Source organism: Vipera ursinii (assembly GCF_947247035.1).
Source record: "Vipera ursinii genome assembly, chromosome: Z".
NCBI lineage: Eukaryota > Metazoa > Chordata > Lepidosauria > Squamata > Viperidae > Vipera > Vipera ursinii.
This window is the reverse complement of record NC_139517.1, coordinates 71018613-71037383: the sequence shown is the minus strand read 5'-3', so window position 1 is coordinate 71037383 and position 18771 is coordinate 71018613. Positions and strand designations below refer to the sequence as shown.

The window sequence follows — 18771 nt, the reverse complement described above, 5'->3', positions numbered from 1 at the left end:
GAGCTGGTGAGTTGTGCTGCTTTTGTTCGGCTTCGTGTTTGTGGTGGTGCCATGTTTTTATAGTGGGTGTCAGTTTGCTTATTGTGTGGTTTGGAGGGGTTTAAAGTGGCTGATGTTGCAGCTGTAGTTAGGTTTCTGTTTTGTGGTTGTGCGTCGTTATCATTGTGGGTTCGGATTTGCTTTTTGAATGGTTGTGTGGTGGTGATGTCATGTGATGTTATCATGAGTTTGGGTCTGGTATCATTCTTGGTGGTTGGGACTCGTCTGTCAATCAAGGCGGGTTTCCAAATGGCTGGTAGGCGAGAGGTATCATCTCGTTTGTTCATGCTGTGGGGGCGTTTTTCTATCTCAATGGCTTCTCTGATTATTCTGTTGTTATGTTGATTCAAACAAATGAGGGCCATTAATGCGTGAATCTCTGGTCCAGTGATCCAGAGAATTGCTAAAAAGTTTGCAAAGGAACTTGGGGTATCAGATTTCCAAGCATACTGGTTGGCTCAAGAAATTTAAACTGCAACACAAAATCTCCCAGAAAGTATTGTGTGGTGAATCTGATGAAGTTCCATTAGAAGTTGTTGAAGAATTCACTGAAAAGTTTCTGGACTTCAGTGGCTTCAAAGATGATGACATTTTTAATGTTGACAAGTGTGGACTCTTTTTTAAAGTGATGCCTGACAGGAGCCTCGTTATGAAGGATGACAAATGTAAGAGTGAAAAGTTTTCTGAAGAAAGTTTCACAGTTCTGCTCTTCCTAGCTTAATTGGAGAGAAGCTAAAACTTTGGTGATTGGAAAATCAGCAAAGTCATGCTCATTCAAGAACCTGCAGCCCAAAGAACTTCCTGTCACCTGGAAATCTAACAAATCTGCATGGATAATTGGTGCCCTATTTAAGGAATGGATAAGAGGTGTTGACTGAGAAATGAAGAAGAAATGGTCCATTCTCCTTATAGTGGACAATTCTCCTAGTCCTCCCCAAGTGAATCATCTTACAAATACAAAACTGAAATTTTTGCCTCCAAACATAAATTCAAAATTCAACCTCTCGACCAAAGCATAATGAAAACTTTCAAAATGCACTATTGAGCCTAGTTTCTGCAGTGGGGTCTTTGCTAAAACATAAACCTATGGTTCCGTATGCAGAAATAAAATCATCCATTACATCAATTACTGCTCTGAATGCTATTCTCTGGATTAGTTCTGCTTGGAATAACGTTCAGCCTGAAACAATACAGAAGTGCTTCAAGAAAGCTGGATTTGTTACAACCCAAGAGCAGGATGTTGCATCCCAGCTAGATAGCCCACTTCCCTTGGGGGAATTTGAGAGAGTAGATTTTGAAGATTTTGTTGCAATGGATAATAACAATGTGGAAATTTGCAATGAACCTGACCCAGAAACAATTTTCTAATCAGTAGAAAAGTGCTGGAAGCAACTGATGAAACAGAAGACTTAAGTGAACAATTAAGTGAGGAGGACACAGAAATTGCAGATATTCTGAAAGAAGAGGATGTCAGTCATTTGATAATGCAGTTGAAATCATTTGCCATGGAAAAATGCCCAGGTATGCTGAGTGAATAAAAAACAGACTAAAATCTATGAGAAAACAATACATATGTAAATGTATTGGTTTAGTATGATACCATACTGCATGAATGATTTTCCTGTGTGTGAATGATTTTCCTGTATGACATTTCTAAGTAAAAATTGTACAATAAAATGAGGCACATGTACATATCAGTACAGTTCTGTATTTTGACCATCTCCATATGTTGACCACTTTCCTTCAGTCCCTTGGGTCGTCAGCTTTCAGAGGTTTTACTGTATTTATTGCATCAATAAAACACTACTTTGATGAATTATACCAATTAATGCTGGAGAGCAAATAATTTTTGCATTTATTTTTATTTTGAAGAACGTTACAGAATTCAAAGTGAACAATTAGAAGATATTTGGCTAATTACAAAAGAACTCACTCTTCGTCTTGAGCAACATTTCAAGAGGCAAAATTACAAAGATTTTGTATGTACTTTTTCTGGTCCAATCCCTTTACAAGACTATTTTGACATAATTGATCACCATTTTGAGGTATGCTCATAAATATATGTGACTTATGATTATCAATGTTTATTTTTCTTCAGTTGTTATGACTTCTAATTTTTATTAGAATGATTTCAGACTTTTTATTTGAAAGCAAGAATGCATACCAAAATACTCTATAAAATACTTTTTGAATTGCTAAATGGCAATTTAATTATTGAAAACTTTTTAATATTAAATACTTCTTTGGGAATAAGTCCCAAATATGCTTGCTTGCTTGCTTCTGAAAAAAATAACTATAAACTTTTATGTAGTGAGTTTTAATATTTAGCTTTCCTCTTTATAAAAATATTGTACTTTAAATATTTTAAAATGTAATGATTAGTTAAGCAAAATAGAATGGTACCGCACAGTCTGCTAGTTATGAAAAACATAACATTATTGTATATTACCTTAGGTTCAACAATTATTTTTAGTACCAATGAAGGAGAATATTTGTAGTTCAGGGTTGAACTAATTATTTTTAGTTTCAGTAATAACTGACATTTAGCTCATTAATAATGCGTGTATAATTTTGCTTTCATAATGACCATGTAAAACTAATAACTGGATTTTTGCAGCAAATGTAGCACCATATATTTTGTGTTCTAGAATACCATTAACTCTTTCTTTGAAAAATTTTCTTAATTACAGCTGCGTTTGAATGCTGTGAAGTATGAGCAACTATTAGCTGAAAGAGCCATACAGTTTAGAGCTATTGAACGGCGTTTACTGACAAGGTTTAAAGATAAAACTCCAGCTCCACTTCAACATCTGGATACCTTGTTAGAAGGAACATACAGACAGGTCAGTATAGTTGACTTATAAACTTATCTATTTTTAATGTTTTCCATCAAACAAGTTTAAATATATATATAAAGATACCTTCCTTGTTACATTTATCATAGAACAGTAATTTGTTTAATCTACTATTCCCTGCAGTGTTCCAGATGATCTGCAATGGTTTTGTTTGATCTTGTAATATAGGATTGCTACTCAGAGGTCTCATGAACTTTGACAGTGCATCATTCTTTCCAAGCTGGAATACTTATGTGAAAATATTTTATTGTACAGAACTTATGTAAACATTTACATATACTGTAAACTGATGGAATAGTTCAACTGCTGTAACATTCACAACAAAATAATCTGAGACTAGCAGTCTCCTTTTACAAATGTGTTTACATCCTGGGTGTTTCAAAGGCTATAGCTGAAGTAATTGAAAGCAAACTGGCTGGTATTATCTTGTAATAGATATAGTTTGATTTTATATCTCAGCCATGCATTACTTTAAAAAAGAGTCCCATTGGGTAGACTGTACAGCCATCTGATCTTTCACAGAGCATGCATGGTTCTGTCTAAAATATCCACGGTAAGGTCATAAAGGTAGCAACCATGATTCCACAGCATAACTCTCTTATAAAGGAGGCTCTATAAGTCATTGATATAAAAGTGATTGATGAATTTGTCTTCCCTGCATATATCTAGTCCATTATTCAATGTGTTGGGGCCTGAATATGCCATTAATTATGTATTGCATATTTTTTTAAAAAACTTTTTTTATTTCTCATACTGAAATGATGGATTCCTTTCTAAACTCTTCTTCAATTTATCTGTTTTCTCCTGCATATATTCTAATAATTTATGTATATGTATAAAATATTTAGGATAGAGAAGCTCATATAAGCAGTCACTAGAGTTCTTTATTTTGCTAAAATACAAAGTTTTATGAACAAGACTGAATGTGCTAGATGAAGAAACAAACGGCAAACCATGTAGCTGTCACTAAAACAGACAAAAGAAATCTTTTTGTGATCAAGGGTATACTACATTTTTATGCAAGAACATATGCTGGTTGGCTGTTCACTGTAGTCTTTTTCAGAGACCCCAATTTTAGGAAGCCAGTGTGGATGCTTCTATACATTCATTGCTTACAAGAATTCATAGTTATATGTACAATTCAAATAAATTAATAAGCAATCAATTTTCTGGCTTAAAGAGAGCTGAATACTAATTATATTTTACATGCAAATATATTCCAGTGTATCATAATTAAAACTGTTACCACAAAGAGTAGTAGACTCCTTTCCCTAAAAAGAACAGGAGTCAGTAGAAACATTAGATTCTTTGTGTAAAGATCAGTGACATAATGGAAGACACAGATGCTGGTCAATGATGATAGGTTAATATCAAGAAGAATTTTTCAAGAAGGCTCACTATCATCACTACTGTTCGTCACTGCACTGATTCCTTTGTCAACAGGTATTGAACAGTGTCTGGCCACGGCTATCAAACATCAACATCTCCCAAGCAATGCCATCTCCTCTACATGGACGAACTGAAGCTGAATGGAAAAGCACCATCTAAAATCGAATCCTTGCTCAGCATTGTCTATATATGCAGCCAAGACATAGCAATGGAGTAGGGACTGGACAAATGTGCTGTGTCTCGTATCAAACAGGGGAACCTGGTGAAAAGAAATCAAGATGCCTATGGAAATGCTATCAAAAGTGTGGATGAAAACAATAACTACAAATACTTGGGCATCCTTCAAGCTGACAACATCAAGCACACTGAAGTCAAGAAAAAAGGTTAGAAGTGAATACATCAAGGGAATGAAGAAGATCTTACAAGTCCAAACTCAGTGGAGGAAATACCATCAAGGCAATTAATACCTGGCCAATTCCAGTCTTCAGATACACAGCTGGAATAGTGGACTGGACTCAAGCAGAACTAAAAGCCCTAAAAAGGAAAACCAGAAAAATAATGACCATGAATTTGTCCTTCGTTCTTAAAGCAATGTAGACAGATTCTACTTATCAAGAAAAGTAGGTGTGTGTGGAATGTTGCAGGTACATGACAGTTAAACAAGAAAAAAGGGCATTGAAAAAATATCTGAAGGACAGTGAAGAAGATGCATTGAAGCTAGTATACCATGAAGGCTTATTGAGTTGTGGAAAGTGGCCTACAAGAAAGACCAAATGACAAGAAGAAAAGACATGAAAGAAAGAGATATGGCAAGGCAAAGTATTATATGCTCAGTATATTAAAAAATTAACAGACCACATAAATAGCAGCAAGTTATACAACAACTAATAACAGGAAAATTAAAGAAAGAGACCAAACAGCTAATTGTGGCACAAGACCAAGACCAAGCCTTAAGAACAAACACATTGTCAGGTCCTCAAAGAAATGAATTTTACTCTATGCCCATTTTCCCTTTTTTCTGTAGCCTTTCTTTGTGGCCTGCCATTCTGTTGGGAGGGAGGAGCTTTTGGGATTGCTTTGCACTGTGCCGGATGCCCTTCACCCAGGAGATGGAATGTCTCTTCCTTATCATAGAGATGGTTTGTGCTTGGAGCCAGAAGAAATCAAAAGTGAGAAAGACCTTGAAGAGCCTGCCAAAAAGACCACTTACTAAAACACGATGCCAGCTTTTTATTGGCTGGGGTTCAAACAAACACTGAGATTCTGTGGGGAGGAGTATTGAATGTTGCTTTTAATATATTGCTTCACAGATTTTTCTCTCGGATTCCGCCTTGATTCTCTACTGTCACTAGCCCCTAATAAAAGTTCCTTTTGAAACAATACCTGTTTCAAGAGTTCTGTTTTCTTGGGAGGCTTAGCTGAGGTAGGTCGTTAGACACATATAAAGTTAAAATTGAGTGCACAGCAACAGAGAGTAAGTCCCACCTTTGCAAAGAAGTTGAAGAAACAGTGGACCACCTGATTAGCTTTTGTAAGAAGATTGGACAGATAGATTACAAATAATGACATGGAAAAGTAGCAACAATGGAGCACTGAAAGTTCTGCAAGAAATATCATTTGCCTGCAAGCAAGAACTGTAATAAAAATGGAGTATGTAAATTGCTACAAACAAGTACCTACCACATAATTCCTCAGACTTAACAATTGTCAATCATTTTTTAGCCAATGTCTATCCACTGCAGGATGAAGGCCTGTTCCTCATGTTTCTGACCAATGGGGTCCTAAGCTTTCTTTTGGCAATTGGGCCTGCAATACTTGCTGATGTCGTCAATCCATCTTGTTTTAGGTCTCTTTCATGGATGCTTTTTATCAAGAGGGATCCATTCTATGGCTGCCTTGGTTCACCTGCTATCAGGTCTCCTTGCTATGTGTCCAGCCCATTTCCATTTCAATTCTTTTGCTCTCTTGATGATATATACTTTTGTTTGTTCTCTAATCCATGTGCAGGTCTTTCTATCTTTTTTAATGTAAATTTTATTGGTTTTTATAAGGGTGGGGAGGAAAATGCAGGGATGGGGTACGGGGTTGGGATAGAGGGAAAGTTAAGGGAGGGGTTGGGGGTTCCCCCAATTATGTTCAATATTTAGCAAATAGCATATTGTCTGGGTTGATATATATCAATAAAAGTTGTAAGAATAATGATAACAATAATAGACTTAGCAAATTATAGTAAACAATGTTAAATTTTCAATCTATAATATTTTTCTTAGTAAAATAGGGTCAAAAAAATAAGTATCACATTTCTTTCTCTCTAATTTGTTTGTCTAGCCATTGATAAAATTTATTCCAAGTTGTATAATAAATTAAATGCTCTTTTTCTTTAATCTCTAGAGTTAATCTATCCATTTCTGCACAATCTGGTATTTTCTTGGTAAGCATTTCTTCAGTTGGTACTCTCTCATTTTTCCAGTATTGGGCATACATAATTCTCGCTGCTGTTAATATATGTAGTATTAAATACCCAGTCTCTTTATCATAATTGGGATCTATCATTCTTAACAAAAACAATTCAGGTTTAAATTCTATTTGTTTTTTAACCATCTTTTCCAATCATAAATGTATCTTAAGCCAAAACCTTTTTAGCTTTAGAACACCAGAGATGATAATAGGTACCTGGTCTTTGGCTGCATTCCCAACAAACATTTGAAGTATTTTTAAACATTTTCGCTAGTCTCACTGGTGTCATGTGCCATCTATAAAACATTTTATACAAATTTTCTTTATATGATACAGCTTTAATATTTCTATCCCATAACTTTTCCCATTCTTCAAGTTCTATAGTGTGACCAACACTTTTTGCCCAAATTATCATTGTTTCTTTAACTTGTTCTTCATCTTTAGATTAAGCAGAAACCTGTAGAGTTTTTTAATCAGCTTCTTGTTTGAATTTGTAAATATGGCCACCATGCTAAATCAATACCTTGTTGATGTAGGTCTTGTCTAGATTTCAGTCTTCCTTCATTATCCAATAAGTCCTTATATATTACAAGTTTATCATAATTAATTTTTTTTTTATTGAAAAGTTTTAAAATACAGTTTTCCTTTAAAAAACCCCCCTTCCCCCTCCCTGCTCCCCCCCTACCTCCCCCCAACCTCCCTCCCTCCCCCCCGCCCTCCACCCCCCCTCCCCCCCGACTTCCCAGAGCTAAATACAAGGTATATATATATAAAAAGGCAATCATAAACAACCATATACTAACAACTATAAATTCTAAAATCCATCACTCTCTAGCTTATATAGGATAAGACACACCTTAGCAATATTAAATATATATAGAAAACTAGAATAGAAAAAAAAACACGAAAGAAGACTTATTCGAATGCTACATAAAACTTCTTAACCCTATACTTGTTCTGGATAAACTCAATCCATTTTCTCCATTCCATAATATAACGTTCTTGCGAATGATCTTTCAAATAGGCCGAAATCTTCGCCATCTCTGCCAGGTCGGAAACCTTTAAAGTCCACTCTTCTATGGTCGGCAGTTCCTCTTTCTTCCAATATTGGCCTATCAAAAGTCTTACCGCCATAATTAAGTTCAACATCAGCTTGGTGTCCACAACTGTAGCGTCTGCAATTATTCCCAACAAAAAAAGTTGTGGACAAAACTTTATCCTTTGTTTAAAAATCTTCTGCATATTCCACCAGACTTTTATCCAAAAAGCCTTAACCTTCTTACATGTCCACCATATGTGAAAATATGTTGCATCTTCATCACCACACCTCCAACATTTAGGCTGATAATTCGGATACATACTTGCAAGCTTTTTAGGATCTAAATGCCATCTATAAAACATTTTGTAAAAGTTCTCTCTTAGACTTTGTGCTTGAGTAAATTTTACGTTCCTCACCCAAATCTTTTCCCACGTGTCCATTGTAATAACTTCCTGGATGTTTTGGGCCCATTTTATCATACAATCCTTAACAAGCTCTGTTTCCGAGTCAATCTCTATCAATGCAAGATATATCCGTTTAATATGTGCTGGTCCCTGATTTCTAATCTGCTTTATCAAATTTTCATCAGTCATTGTAAATCCATTTTTCTGGTCTTCTTTCCACCTGGCCCGTAATTGAATATATTGAAACCAAGTTTGAACAACCTTCTCTTCTCGCAAGAGGCTATATGATTTCAAACACCAAACATTCCTTTCCAGGCTTAAAATTTCCTTGTACGTAGTCACATCATGTTTGAAACCAGCATGTATATTTTCTATTGCGTGTTTTGGAATTGCCCTCAATGGTATCTTGCTGCTTAACTTATGTCTATACTTCTTCCAAACTCTCAGCAATGCCTGTCTTAAAATATGCATCCTAAACACAGTATCTACCTTCTTATCATACAACAAATATGCATGCCAGCCAAACAACAAATCATGGCCCTCAAGATTTAATAACCTCAGTTGCGTCAAATTAATCCAATCGCTTATTCCTACTAATGCAGCAGCTTCATAATATAATTTAAAATTAGGCAATTTAAGGCCACCTCTCTCACGAGTATCCTGCATAATCTTAAGTTTAACTCGTGGCTTTTTCCCTGCCCACACAAATTTATTGATACCACGCTGCCATTCCTCCAAGTTAGAATCTTTCTTAAGAATCGGTATCATTTGAAATAAAAATAAAAATTTGGGCAGGACATTCATTTTCACTGCTGCAATCCGTCCCAACAAAGACAATTGCAATTTTTGCCAACTCTCCAATTCCTTTTGAATTTTCCCCCATAGTTTTTCATAATTATTTTTATATAGCTTTGTATTAGAGGGCGACAAAATCACCCCCAGATATTTAACCCTTTTAACAATCTCAAATCCAGTTAATCCTTCTAAGAGAGCCTTCTGTGAAACTGTCATATTTCTAGCCAAAATTTTAGTTTTCTGTGTATTTACTTTAAATCCAGAAACCTTCCCATATTGTGTTATTATCTCCATCAGGTCCACAACAGAGTTCTCTGGCTGGGTCACTGTAACAACCAGATCATCTGCAAATGCTCTCAATCTATAGTCCTGATCTCCAACTTGTATCCCCTTAATTTTTTCTGAGTTCCGAATCTTAACCAATAGTATCTCTAATGTTAACACAAATAACAAGGGCGATAACGGACACCCTTGCCTTGTGCCCTTCTCAATATTACATGCTGCTGTCAGGCTATTGTTAACTATGATTCGGGCAGTTTGTTTTTGATATAATGCCCTAATCGGTTGTAAAAATTTTTCCCCAAAATCCATTTTATCTAAAACTTTCAACAAAAATTGCCAATTCAATTGATCAAAGGCCTTTTCAGCATCTAAAAAGATTAGCGCTGCAGAGATCTGGTTGTGCCTTTCCAAAAACTCTAACACATCAACTATATGTCTCACATTATTTTTCATTTGCCTACCACTAATAAACCCCGTTTGATCCCCATGAATCACCTGTTGCAGAACCTTCATCAGTCTATTAGCCAAAACCTTAGCAAATATCTTATAATCTGTATTTAAAAGCGATATCGGTCTGTAATTTTTAACTTGAGTAGCATCCTGGTCTTCCTTCGGAATCAAAGAGATAAAAGCTGTTCTCCAAGACGGTGGCACCTTTCCCCCCCTCTGAATTGTCTGAAACAGTTCCTTTAACGGCTTTATCATCTCAAATTGTAAATTTTTATAATAGGCCGCAGTCAAGCCATCCGTACCTGGCGCTTTATCCACCTTCAGTTCCTTAATTGCTGTAAGAATTTCTTCTTCTGTAATCAGTTGTTTAATCCCCTCTTTTTGTACTTGCGTAAGAACCGGGATGCTAGCATTCTCCAAGTATATATCAATATCTTTTACATTAATTTCCTCTTTAGTATATAATTTCGAATAAAAATCCACAAAAGCATCCTTAATAAGATTCTGTTGAAACACAACCCTTCCTTTATACTCAATCTTATCTATATTAGAGGCCCTTTGTTTTTTCCTCAGTCTATAAGCTAACCATCTGCCTGGTTTATTAGCGTTGCAAAAAGTATTATGCCTAGCAAACCGCAGATTTGTTGCCACTTGATCTGCCATTAATTTATCAAATTGTCCTCTTAGCAGTCTAATAGCCTCCTTGATCTTCACATCCTCTGGATTCAAAATCAAAGCCTTTTCTTTTTCCTTTATTTCATTCTCCAGTTCTTTCCTTCTAGTTTCCACTGCACGTCTATGTCTATTATTCATATATATCAACACCCCTCTCATATAGGCCTTGCTAGCATCCCAAACCATGTCCATAGAGGTACCCTTATTCATATTAATCTCAAAAAAATCCTTCATCCGCTGTTTGCATTCTTCCACATTTCTCTGATTTCTAAACAAATTCTCATTTACGCGCCACGAACGCCTATCTCTTTTCTCCTTATCAATCTCCAACCAAACTGGACTGTGATCAGAGATAGCTCTTGCACAAATCTTCACCTTTTTAGTTCTCAAAAAAAATCATTAGTCAACAAAATAAAATCAATCCTCGAAAAAGATTGGTGTCTGTCAGAATAAAAAGTATAATCCTTCTCCTGCAAGTGTCTCTCATGCCAAATATCTCGCAATTCCAGGTCATCCTTCATTTCAAAAAAAGATTTAGGCAGTCTAGCATGACTTGGAATGCGCTTAAAAGCTCCAGCCTTATCCAACTGTACATCCAAAACACCATTCCAGTCTCCCATAAAAATAAAAGATTTATAATCCAACTGGGTAAGCTTTATGTGGAGTAAGCTAAAAAAATCAGCTTGTTGTTGGTTAGGTGCATATAATCCAACTAGAAGCGTCTTTTTACCTTCTAACAACAGCTCAATCATAACATATCTTCCATGCTTATCTGCTTCAATTAAGTCTGCTGTTAAGGCACTTTTAACATAAACAACCACTCCATTTTTCTTATTCTCTGCAGAGGCAACAAATTGCGTACCCAGTCTCGAGTTCAGTAAATGCTTTTGATCCAAAACTCTAATATGCGTTTCTTGCAAACATATAACATCTATCTTAAATTGTTTTAAATATTGAAAAACTTTCTTCCGCTTCTGCGGTGAATTTAGTCCATTAACATTCCAGGTTAGAAATTTAGTTGCCATGCATATCCTCCAAAAGCTCTTGGACCACAGCTTTGATAGGACTAACTTCTTTAGGCCGTGCTCCTCCCACAGCTTGACTATATGTATGTTGTGAAGAATCTGAAGACTTTTGCTGATCTTGTTCTTTTATTTTCTTTGCTCGTTTTAAAGCAGCACGCGTTACTCTTTGCTCTCTAGGATCATCCAAAGAAGTTGTAGCTTGATCTCCTCCAGCACCACTTTCCTCTGTTTCATCCTCTTGATGTTCTCCTTCTCCAGATCCCTTTCCAGCTTCCAGAAGTGTTAATGGGGTTGCTTTTAAGACATTATTGTAGAAATCACGCGCTTGCTTCACAGTAATCAGCCGATACCTTTTACCTTCATGCATCACCATCAGCCCATCTGGAATCTCCCATCTGAACCTTATATCTCTTTGCTTAAGCTCATGCACGAGAAATATATTCCTTGGAGGAATTTCTTTTAAAACCAAGACTTCTTGTTCAGCAATCACCACTTTAGCATCATAGGCAGCTTGTATAACTTGATCTCTAATTTCTCTTTTTGCATAATAAACCACCACATCTCTAGGCAACTTTCTCTGTCTGGCAATCCATGAATTCACCCGAAACACTTTATCCATAGCTGCTCTTATTTCAGATGCTGGCTGGTTTAACACCACTTCGAGAGCCTCAGAGATCAGCTGCTTTAAATCTTCTTTAATATTCTCTTTTAAACCTCTGATTCTGACAGCAAACTGCATCTGGTAATATTGGGCTAGGCTTAACTCCCTTTCCACTTTGTCTCTTGCATTTTCATTCTCCCGTGCTTTTACTTCTAATATAGCATTCCTTTGAGCCAGATCATCCATTTTTTCATCTAATTCTTCCACACATTCCGCCACTTTATGCACTGAAGACAAAATGTCTACCTTCATCACGCTGAACTTCTGTTCCATCCTCTCTTCCATTCTCTCCTCCAATTTCTCCAATTTCTCCTCCATCTGTGCAAATTTATCAGCAATTGATTGATTAATTGATTCCAAAAGTACCTGGGCATGTTTATCCAAAGCATCTCGCAAATCCTTCGATGTCAGCGCTTCAGGAGGGTGCAATGCCTGTAGTGATGATTGTTGCACCGGCGAGGATCCACCACTCCGAAGAGTTTTAGGGGGAGGTTTCGCCGCCATCTTTTAGTCCTCAATTATGACGCACTTTCACTTAAAGTTTAAAAAGTCCAACAAGCTCGAGAGTATAGTAAAATAATCCTCTTCACCTTTGCCTCTTGTACCGCTCTGCCTGCTCCTTTAAATCATAGTCCTTTCTTCAGGCAGGGATGGTTCGCAGACGCCTGGCTCTGCTCCAAGAAGTTCGGAGCAGAGACGCCGGCCAGCTGGGAGCAACCCAGGCTTCGGGGGAGTTCAATCCTTCAGCCGCCCAAGCTCCAAGCTCAGGCGGCCCCGGAGAACTCTACCCCTACCTGGGGCCTCACCCCCTCCTCTTCTCCCGAGGAGGGGGCTTCAATTTCGCCCGAACAGCTGATCGGCGCTGTTTCGGGCGAAAAAACAAACAGCTGAGCCGCGGGCAGCCCGGGAAGGCTGTCTTCGGCGCCGCGCCGCCACCGGAAGTCCCGTTTATCATAATTAATTAAGTTTGGGTAAGCAAAAGCTTCCATTGTTGAAAGCCAGTCAGATATCTTAATGTAAGTTTTTTCCTTTATTTTTTCCCATTCTAATAAAAGTGTGTTTCTTATGGTATTGTTCTGAAAGTATCTCTGGGCTTTATTCTTCCCATACCATAGGAAGGCATGCCAGCTGATCTGCAGGTCATGCTCCTCAAGATATAATATCTTTTATCTCTGAGTGTTATCCATTCTTTAATCCACATTAGAATAGCTGCTTGGTAATATAACTTCCAATCTGGGAGTCCCAGTCCTCCCCTTTCTCTAACATCTTGTAACATTTTCACTTTGATTTGTGCTTTTTTCCCTTGCCAAATAAATTTCAATATTATGGTATTCAGTTCATCAAAGAAAGCTTTTTCTAATTTTATGGGAATAGTTTGAAATGGAGTATTTTTGGTAAAATGTTCATTTTAATTGTAGCTATTCTTCCCAGCATTGAAAGTTGAAGGTTTTTCCAATTTTCTAAGTCTAGTTTTATTAGTTTTAGTAACTTTACGTAGTTATCCTCTTTTATTGTTGCACATCTTGCTGTTAAGTAAATTCCCAAATACTTAACTTTTTTTTAACTATTTAAAGGTTTGTTTGTTTTTTCAAGTTGCATTTTCTATTTTTCTGTTAAGTTCTTTGTCAAAACTTTAGTTTTTTCTCTATTTATTATCAAACCTGCTACATCACCATATTGTTCTATTGTATCCAACAGTTTTGTGCTAGTTTCCAAAGGTTCTTACAATATAAAAACCAAGTCATCTGCAAATGCTTGTAATTTATATTTTTCACCCTTTATCTCTAGTCCTTTAATCTCAGATTCTTGTCTAATGTTTCTGTTCAATACTTAGTATAAATAGAGTTAGTATAAATAGAGTTAGTATAAATAGTAGTGGGGATAAAGGAAATTCCTGTCTTGTGCCCTTTTTAATATTAAAGTTTTCTGTATAGTCTCCATTTACAATTATTCTAGCAGATTCCCTCGCTCCGTTTCAGCCTGCTTTCTCTTGTAGCAAGAAAAGCTGAAACCGAGCGGAGGAGAATGCAGGAGCGCGGGATCGGCCGATTAGCATTCCTTGCTCCGTTTCAGCCTGCCTTCTGCAAGAGAAAGCCGGGCCGCAGGGCTGCCTCCGTACGTACTGCTCTAACGCGGAGAGGGAAGGACAAAGAGGGAGGGAAGGAAGAAAGAAGGAAGGAAGGAAGGGACAATGGGAGAGGGAGGGAGAGAGAGAGGGAGGGAGAAAGAGAAAAATAGAGAAAGAGAGAAGGAGAAAGAAAGAGGGAGGGAAACAGAGGAAGAGGGAGAAATAGAGGGAAAGAGAAAAATAGAGAGGGAGAGAAAGAGGGAGAGAGAAGCAGAAAGAAAGGGAGGGAAATAGAGGGAGAGAGAGAAAGAGGGAGAGGGAAAGAGGGAGAGAAAGAAAGGGAGAGAGAGAGACAAGGAGAAAGAAAGGGAGGGAAATAGAGGGAGAGAGAGAAAGAGGGAGAGAGAGACAAGGAGAAAGAAAGGGAGGGAAATAGAGAAAGAGGGAGAAATAGAGGGAAAGAGAAAAATAGATAGGGAGAAGGAGAAAGAAAGGGAGGGAAATGGAGAGAGAGAAAGAGGGAGAAATAGAGGGAAAGAGAAAAATAGGGAAAAGGAAAGGGAAAGAGAAAGAAGGAGAGGAGAAAGAAAGAGGGAGGGGGAGAGAGGGAGAGAAAGAGAAGGAGAGAGAGAAATTAAATTAGTAACATGATTGTTAAGTGAATCTGGTTTCCCCACTAACTTTGCTTGTCAGAAGGTTGGAAAAGGCAATCACATGACCCTGGAACAATGTGACCATCATAAATATGAATCGATTGCCAAGCATCAGAATGTAAATCACATGACCCTGGGGATGCTGCAACGGTCATAAGTGTGAAAAATGGTCATAAGTCACTTTTTTCAGTGTTGTAACTTTGAACGGTCACTAAGTGAATCATTGTAAGTCAAGGACTACCTGTACTTTATCATTTTTTTCCTTTTTTAGGGGTGGGCGTCAAGTTTTTGACACGTTGCTGGGTGACATTGCCTTGTCCTAAAAGTGGTACAATGGATGAAAAGGTTGAAAAGCCCTGTTTTAGTATACTGGTACTATTTGGTTCAGAATATTTTTTTTCTTGTTTTCCTGCTCTAAAAACTGGATGCGTCTTATAGTCAGGTGCGTCTTATGGTCCGAAAAATACAGTAAATTATATCTACAGCATTTTGCCGTCTCCTAATTTTGTCACTTTGTCAAAGAATGCAGTAAAATTAGTCTGGCATGTTCTGTTTTTAACAAACCTATCTTGGCTTCTAGTTATGACTTTGTTTACCTCTATGTGTTTGCAGATTCATTGCTTGATTATCTTTCCCAGAATCTTCCCAGTTATTGATATCAGACTGATAGTTCTGTAGTTTCCTGGATCCATTTTTCCCCTTTTTTGAATGTGGGAACTACATCAGCCCTTTTCCAATCATCTGGTAGTTCCCTGGTGCTCCAGGATTTTTTAACACAACTAGCCAACAGCCAGTAGAACATGTCCAACAGTTTACATAGTACAGTAATATCATATCACAAGATGGCAGCATTTGTTAAACACAGAATAGGTAAAGCCTCAGCAATATTCCAGAGTCTACAGTCTATCTGGTCAGCTTCAAAAATAGATAAGAAGACATAACAGTTCTAAAAGACAATTATTGTACCAACAGTGATCTGTGCCAGTAAAACATGGGCAATAACAGCACACACAGCACCAAAACTCAATATATTCCATTAACCTTGCCTACAGAGAATTCTGGGTGTCACTTTGTGTGACTGTGTTACAAATGAAGTTTTGCAGTGGAGTGGATCCAGGAAGTTTGCTCATGTGACAAAATGTCAAATGGATCTAGCTTGCCATATTCTTCGTTTGCCAGAACATCAGTACCTGAAAAATGCTGTATGATGGAAGGGAAAGTGGACAGGTAGTGGTATCAGAAGTTAAAAGTTGACTTATGGACAGTAGACATCAAATTGGAAGATGCTGAAGTTGCTGCCATGAATATGATCCATTGGAAGAAACTTGCTGTCCTATGCGTGACTTCCAAAGGAGCTGATGATTAGAATTCTTAAGTTGCTAATAAACTGACATAAACTATGCTTAGTAATTGTAAGACATTTTTATTTGTTTCCACCCATTAGGAAGTAATCTAGTTAGATGCAGTTAAACCTGCCTTTGACCCAAACTTCTTCAATGTGGCGCCCTGCCCCCTCACTGTCCCTGATCTTCTGTGCAAGTACCCCTTGCTTATTGATTGCTTTATTTAGTGACTATTTGAAGAGACAATGGTGTAAAAAAAACCTTTCTTTGCAACCCAGTCCTTGTTTTTATAACCAACAGTGTCCTGCAGTTATATAATTTCCATTAGCATGCTTCAGTACTGGCTCATGACAAGCAAAATTAATCTAGATCATGGAAGTAAAATTGCAAGTTGTGGTCACATGATGTGTTTTGCTTAGTGATTGCAGTCTTACTTAACCGAATGGGAAGTGATATCACAAGTCTGTCAGGGTCATGTGATTTTATGCTTCTGTGTATAATCGTGCTGTCATATTTCTTCACCCTCTATAGTTGGATAATTGATATTCATATAACAGTGGAAGAAATTTTATACTTTCTCCTGTGTGGATTAAAGAGTCTACTTACAAGATTCCTTCAAAAGTATATCTCAGGGCAGTTAAGTTAGAGCGAATTAAAAGTTTGTATATATTAAATGGATCCATGCTAAAAAGTAAAACCTTGGGTTCTATTCAGAGTTGAAACTAAAGTGGAGAGGTTTTTTGGCTAGAAAATATCGGTTGATGCTATGAACTTTGCCAGCTTACGCAGAAGACATTACCTGAATAAATTCTGATTGAATTTTTTAAGTTTGGAAAAATAGGTAAAAGTATATCATGTATTCAGTTTTTCCTATAGTTAATAAAAATATGTCCCAAGTACAAATATAATAGTTAATTTGTAAATGAGTCTATTTTTCCATCTTCTTAAATCACAAACACAAAAGTTAGTATAGCAATAACTGTACAATATAGAAGTGATATATAATAATTATTAGAATTACCGTGTTTCCCCAAAAATAAGACCTGGTCTTATTTATTTATTTTTTGCCTCCAAAAGGGGCACCAGGTCTTATTTTCAGAGGGTGTCTTATCTTAGGACCACTACAGCCAGGCCTCCCACAGCGCGATACCTGTTGTGCCCCTGCTTGACTTCTGCAGATGCTTGTCACTGCTTGTGGCCGGATGCCATGTGGTGCATACGGTGCGTTGCCACTGCTCATGGCAGGACACCGCATGATGCTTCAGGCCGCTTCTGCTGCTAGCGGCAAGAAGCCACACACTGCTTTGGGCCACTTCTGCTGCTCACGGCAGGAGGCCATGTGGCTCTTTGGGCTGTTTTCACTGCTCACAGAGCAGCAGAAATGGCCTGAAGAGCCACATGGCCTCCTGTCACAAGCAGCAGAAGCGGCCCGAAGCGCTGCGCGAGCAGCAAAGACAACTCAAAGCACTGCATGAGCAGCAAAAGCAACCCAAAGCGTGTGAGCAGCAAAAGCGGCCTCAAACGCTGTGTGGCACCTTGCCGCTAGCAGCAGAAGTGGCCTGAAGCACCATGTGGCATCCTGCCGTAAGTGGAGGCAAGTGGCCACAGAGGTCAAGCAGCAGCGCAACAGTTGGGAGGCCTGACTGTGGTGGGCCTACTGGTAAGGTAAGTAGGTGTGGGGCATGGGCAGGTTCACCAACCCTACCCCCACCCCAGCTTGATTTTTAGGGGTGCGCCTCACCCTAAAACTAGGGCTTAGTTTTGGAGTAGGGCTTATATTAGGCCCACCCCCAAAAATCAAGCTAGGGCTAACTATCGGTCTGGGTCTTACTTTCAGGGAAACACAGTAGCTAAAGCCTGAAAAGAAAACTTTATTTTACTTAGGTAGTCCTGTCCAGTAAGACAGCTTCTCTTCCACCCCACTGCAATGCAGTTTGTCATATTATATTGTTTGTGCTTTAATGAAAAATATAGTTGCTTTAAATATAATATCAATGATAATTCACTTTATTAGGGTTTATATTATGCATGGTTATATATAGATTCTGGAGTGAATTTAGAAAAAAGGGAGCACAAAATCAAGTGGGTAGCCCATTATGTTCTTGAATAGAAGGAAATTCTTTTCATGAGGCAAACTGCATTCCTCTTTTTGGTACATAATAGTCATAGTAATAAGTGTGGATATATTTATTTACTCTTTTGAAAGTAAAAAGAAGCCCCTTCATATGCTCCAGAAATGTTTGTAGCATCAGTAATGTAACAATTGGTGTGCACACTTTGTAATTTATTTTGTTTATTTGTAGCTTTCCAAGATGTGTTTTATTAATCAAGTGGCAACATTTTTCTGTCTAGAAAAAATGATCTCTGTTTCTATTTCCCTTTCTTCCCTCTCACACACAGCTTTTAAAGGCCTTATATAATCAGAAACTAATAATTTAATCACATAAGATTGGAAGGCTAATCCTGGCATGCCCCAAAGGATTTACACTAAGTTTGCGAATGAATGTAAGAGTCTGAAGTCACTTCTAATAAAATGTCCCTATTCGAAAACACGTGTTTACCCAAAGGGAACATATTATCATTATGCTGCAAGTGTTATGGGAGAGTGATTCAGTGGTATATATTAGGATTTCTGA

At 37.6% G+C, this 18771-nt stretch overlaps 1 protein-coding gene across 1 annotated transcript in view; it reads left to right on the top strand.

Moving 5' to 3' along the window:
• Positions 1–18771, top strand: part of BBS9 (Bardet-Biedl syndrome 9) — a 221044-nt gene that overhangs the window by 64847 nt on the left and 137426 nt on the right. The window contains exons 17-18 of the mRNA XM_083376344.1: positions 1912–2084; positions 2730–2882. Coding sequence (XP_083232470.1) covers positions 1912–2084; positions 2730–2882 — 326 coding nt within the window. The remainder of the gene's footprint in view (positions 1–1911; positions 2085–2729; positions 2883–18771) is intronic.